At 40.5% G+C, this 2454-nt stretch overlaps 1 protein-coding gene across 1 annotated transcript; it reads right to left on the bottom strand.

Annotated features, from left to right (window-relative positions):
* Nucleotides 1–414: 414 nt before the first annotated feature.
* On the bottom strand, nt 415–1246 carry LOC107880034 (dirigent protein 23-like). Its single transcript, XM_016726957.2, has one exon. It carries the CDS (start codon nt 1157–1159, stop codon nt 587–589), a length of 573 nt encoding a protein of 190 aa, XP_016582443.1. The 5' UTR covers nt 1160–1246; the 3' UTR covers nt 415–586.
* Nucleotides 1247–2454: the final 1208 nt, after the last annotated feature.

The raw sequence follows: 2454 nt of genomic DNA, 5'->3' as shown, positions 1-2454 counted from the left end.
TTTTATTGATTCCTACTGTTAGATGAAAAAGAATTCTTTAATGAAGTCAAGGTCGAACCATTAATAATAAATCTATATAGAAGCATATTGTGTGATACTTAGGGCAGTATATGTGCTTAAATTGCTAATGGGGCAGGCAGGGGGGAGGGAGAGAATCACTAAAATCAGAAGGTTCTTTGATCTTGAAAATCAATATTAATTTAGTGCCAAAATTTTACTTTTGATCATGGTATGTTTATGTCTGCCGGGGCCATACGGCAACTGTCCATTTCTTATATGGAACTTTTCAATGTAACCTTTAGATGGACTAATTAGATCCTGTGCCTTATTCTTTCTTGAGTTACTCAACAAAAGGAAATTAAAATTCAGTTCTTGGACATACAACTAATTACCAAGAAATATTTTTTGGACATTTACCTTATTAGTATGAAAGTCGTGTCTTTCTATAACAGTAATAATGATATTATCTGAATACAATCCCTCACAGGATTAATTCCATAACATATGATTGGGGATTGAAATTTTAGACATATTGTATACACGCTTTTGCACACAGAATTCCAACACAATGGCAGTGAAGTAGAAATCAAACATTTGTGACAATAGTAATATTGTATCCAGCAATTCCATCACCAGTAGTAGGATTGAGCGAATAAGTGTGAGCCAGAGCATACCCACGACCGAACCGGAAAAGACCAGTCCCACCGATGATGGCCATCTCGCGAACCGGGTTTAATGTCGGGTTCAAGCTTAATAGGCTTAATGAACTCCCTTTGTAGCTACCATCCGTGAACCAAAAGCTCATCACCATGATGAGGTTTAAATCAGTTTGACTAGCGAATCCATACAGTCCGCGGGCTCGGCCTACTATCTTTGAAGTTGGGTTAGGTCCAACAGTAAGTGGATCATCAAGCATATTCAGAACTCCAAACATGGTAGTCGTATTGATGGTTCCAGCAGCTTGTGCGATCGGGACTACACTTGGATTTGGTCCAGTGGGCGTGTCATGGAAGTAGAACTGAAGAGTTGTTACCACTTTCTTGCCTGTGTCAACCCTTTTGGCCCATGACTCTTGGCCTTGCCCTTCAGCCACCCATATTAATATTGTCATCGCGACAATGAGAACAACTATTCCCATGGCCTCTCTCACACTTAACATTATGTTGTATGTCAACCTGACGGATGAATAGGCCTTGCAAGAGGAAAAAAAATGGTATCACTTGATAGGGAGGAATGCTAAGTAATGTTGAGGGTGTTAATAGAACTTTATTGAAAGGAAGAAAGGCTAAGGTTTACAATATAATCTGAAAAAGCCTGAAACTAACTAAACAAAAGTAGGCTATATATACATAGCCAATAACCTAAAGGTCCATAAACTAAAGGCCCAATAACATATGGGCTAACATCCCCCCTCAAACTCACAATGCAACAGCAATAAGCATTGAGAGTTTGTCACACAAAAAACGAAATCGAGACGCCGACTGAGCCTTCGTAAAAAGGTCAGCAATCTGCAAAGACGATGGAACAAAAGGAAGCGATATGGTCCCGAGCTGTAAATGATGACGGGTGAAGTGACAATCAATCTCAATGTGCTTCGTACGCTCATGGAAGACAGAATTCTTTGCAATTTGTACCGCACTTTTGTTATCACAATGCAGGGGAGTAGGCATAGAAATGTGAACCCCCATATCTGCAAGAAGCCAACGTAACCAAATAATCTCACATGTAGTCACAGCCATAGCACGATACTCAGCCTCCGTGGAAGATCTAGAGACAACATCTTGTTTCTTGCTCTTCCACGAGATTAAAGAGTCTCCAAGAAACACACAAAAACCAGTGGTGGATTTACGATCATTGCGATCTCCATCCCAATCAGCATCACTATAGGCTCGCAACTCGAGAGATGATGTCGAGGGAAACAAGAGATTCTGAAACTGAGTGCCACGAAGATACCTTAGAATACGAAGTACAGCTCCCCAGTGCACAGAAGTAGGAGCAGTAACAAACTGGCTAACAACATGAACTGCATGTGCTATATCTGGACGAGTAACCGTAAGATAAACCAAACTACCCACAATAGTCCGATAAAGACTCGGATCTGATAATGGAACACCATCACTAGGAGAGTAACGTGCATTGGTTTCAAGGGGAGTATCTACAGTCCTGTTGTCAGAAAGACGCGCCCGTGTAAACAAGTCAGATATATACTTAGTCTGAGAAAGAAGATACCCTTTCTTAGACTGAGCCACTTCAATACCCAGAAAATAACGCAGCAAGCCCAAGTCCTTCATTGCAAATCGATGAGCCAAATCATACTTCAATAACTCAATACCACTATGATCATCACCAGTAATAATCATATCATCTACATATAAGGACAATAGAATTCGCCCTGCACTTGTACATCTAACAAACAATGCTGAATCATGGTTACTCGGGACAAATCCAAGGGAA

The sequence above is a fragment of the Capsicum annuum genome, unplaced genomic scaffold (assembly GCF_002878395.1).
Source record: "Capsicum annuum cultivar UCD-10X-F1 unplaced genomic scaffold, UCD10Xv1.1 ctg63728, whole genome shotgun sequence".
Lineage (NCBI taxonomy): Eukaryota > Viridiplantae > Streptophyta > Magnoliopsida > Solanales > Solanaceae > Capsicum > Capsicum annuum.
The sequence above is the reverse complement of the archived record's forward strand: the minus strand, read 5'-3'. Positions and strand labels throughout refer to the sequence as shown.

Bases quoted from the DNA above. Each gene is read 5' to 3' on its own strand.
- LOC107880034 (XM_016726957.2), bottom strand. From the start codon at position 1,159: ATGTTAAGTGTGAGAGAGGCCATGGGAATAGTTGTTCTCATTGTCGCG.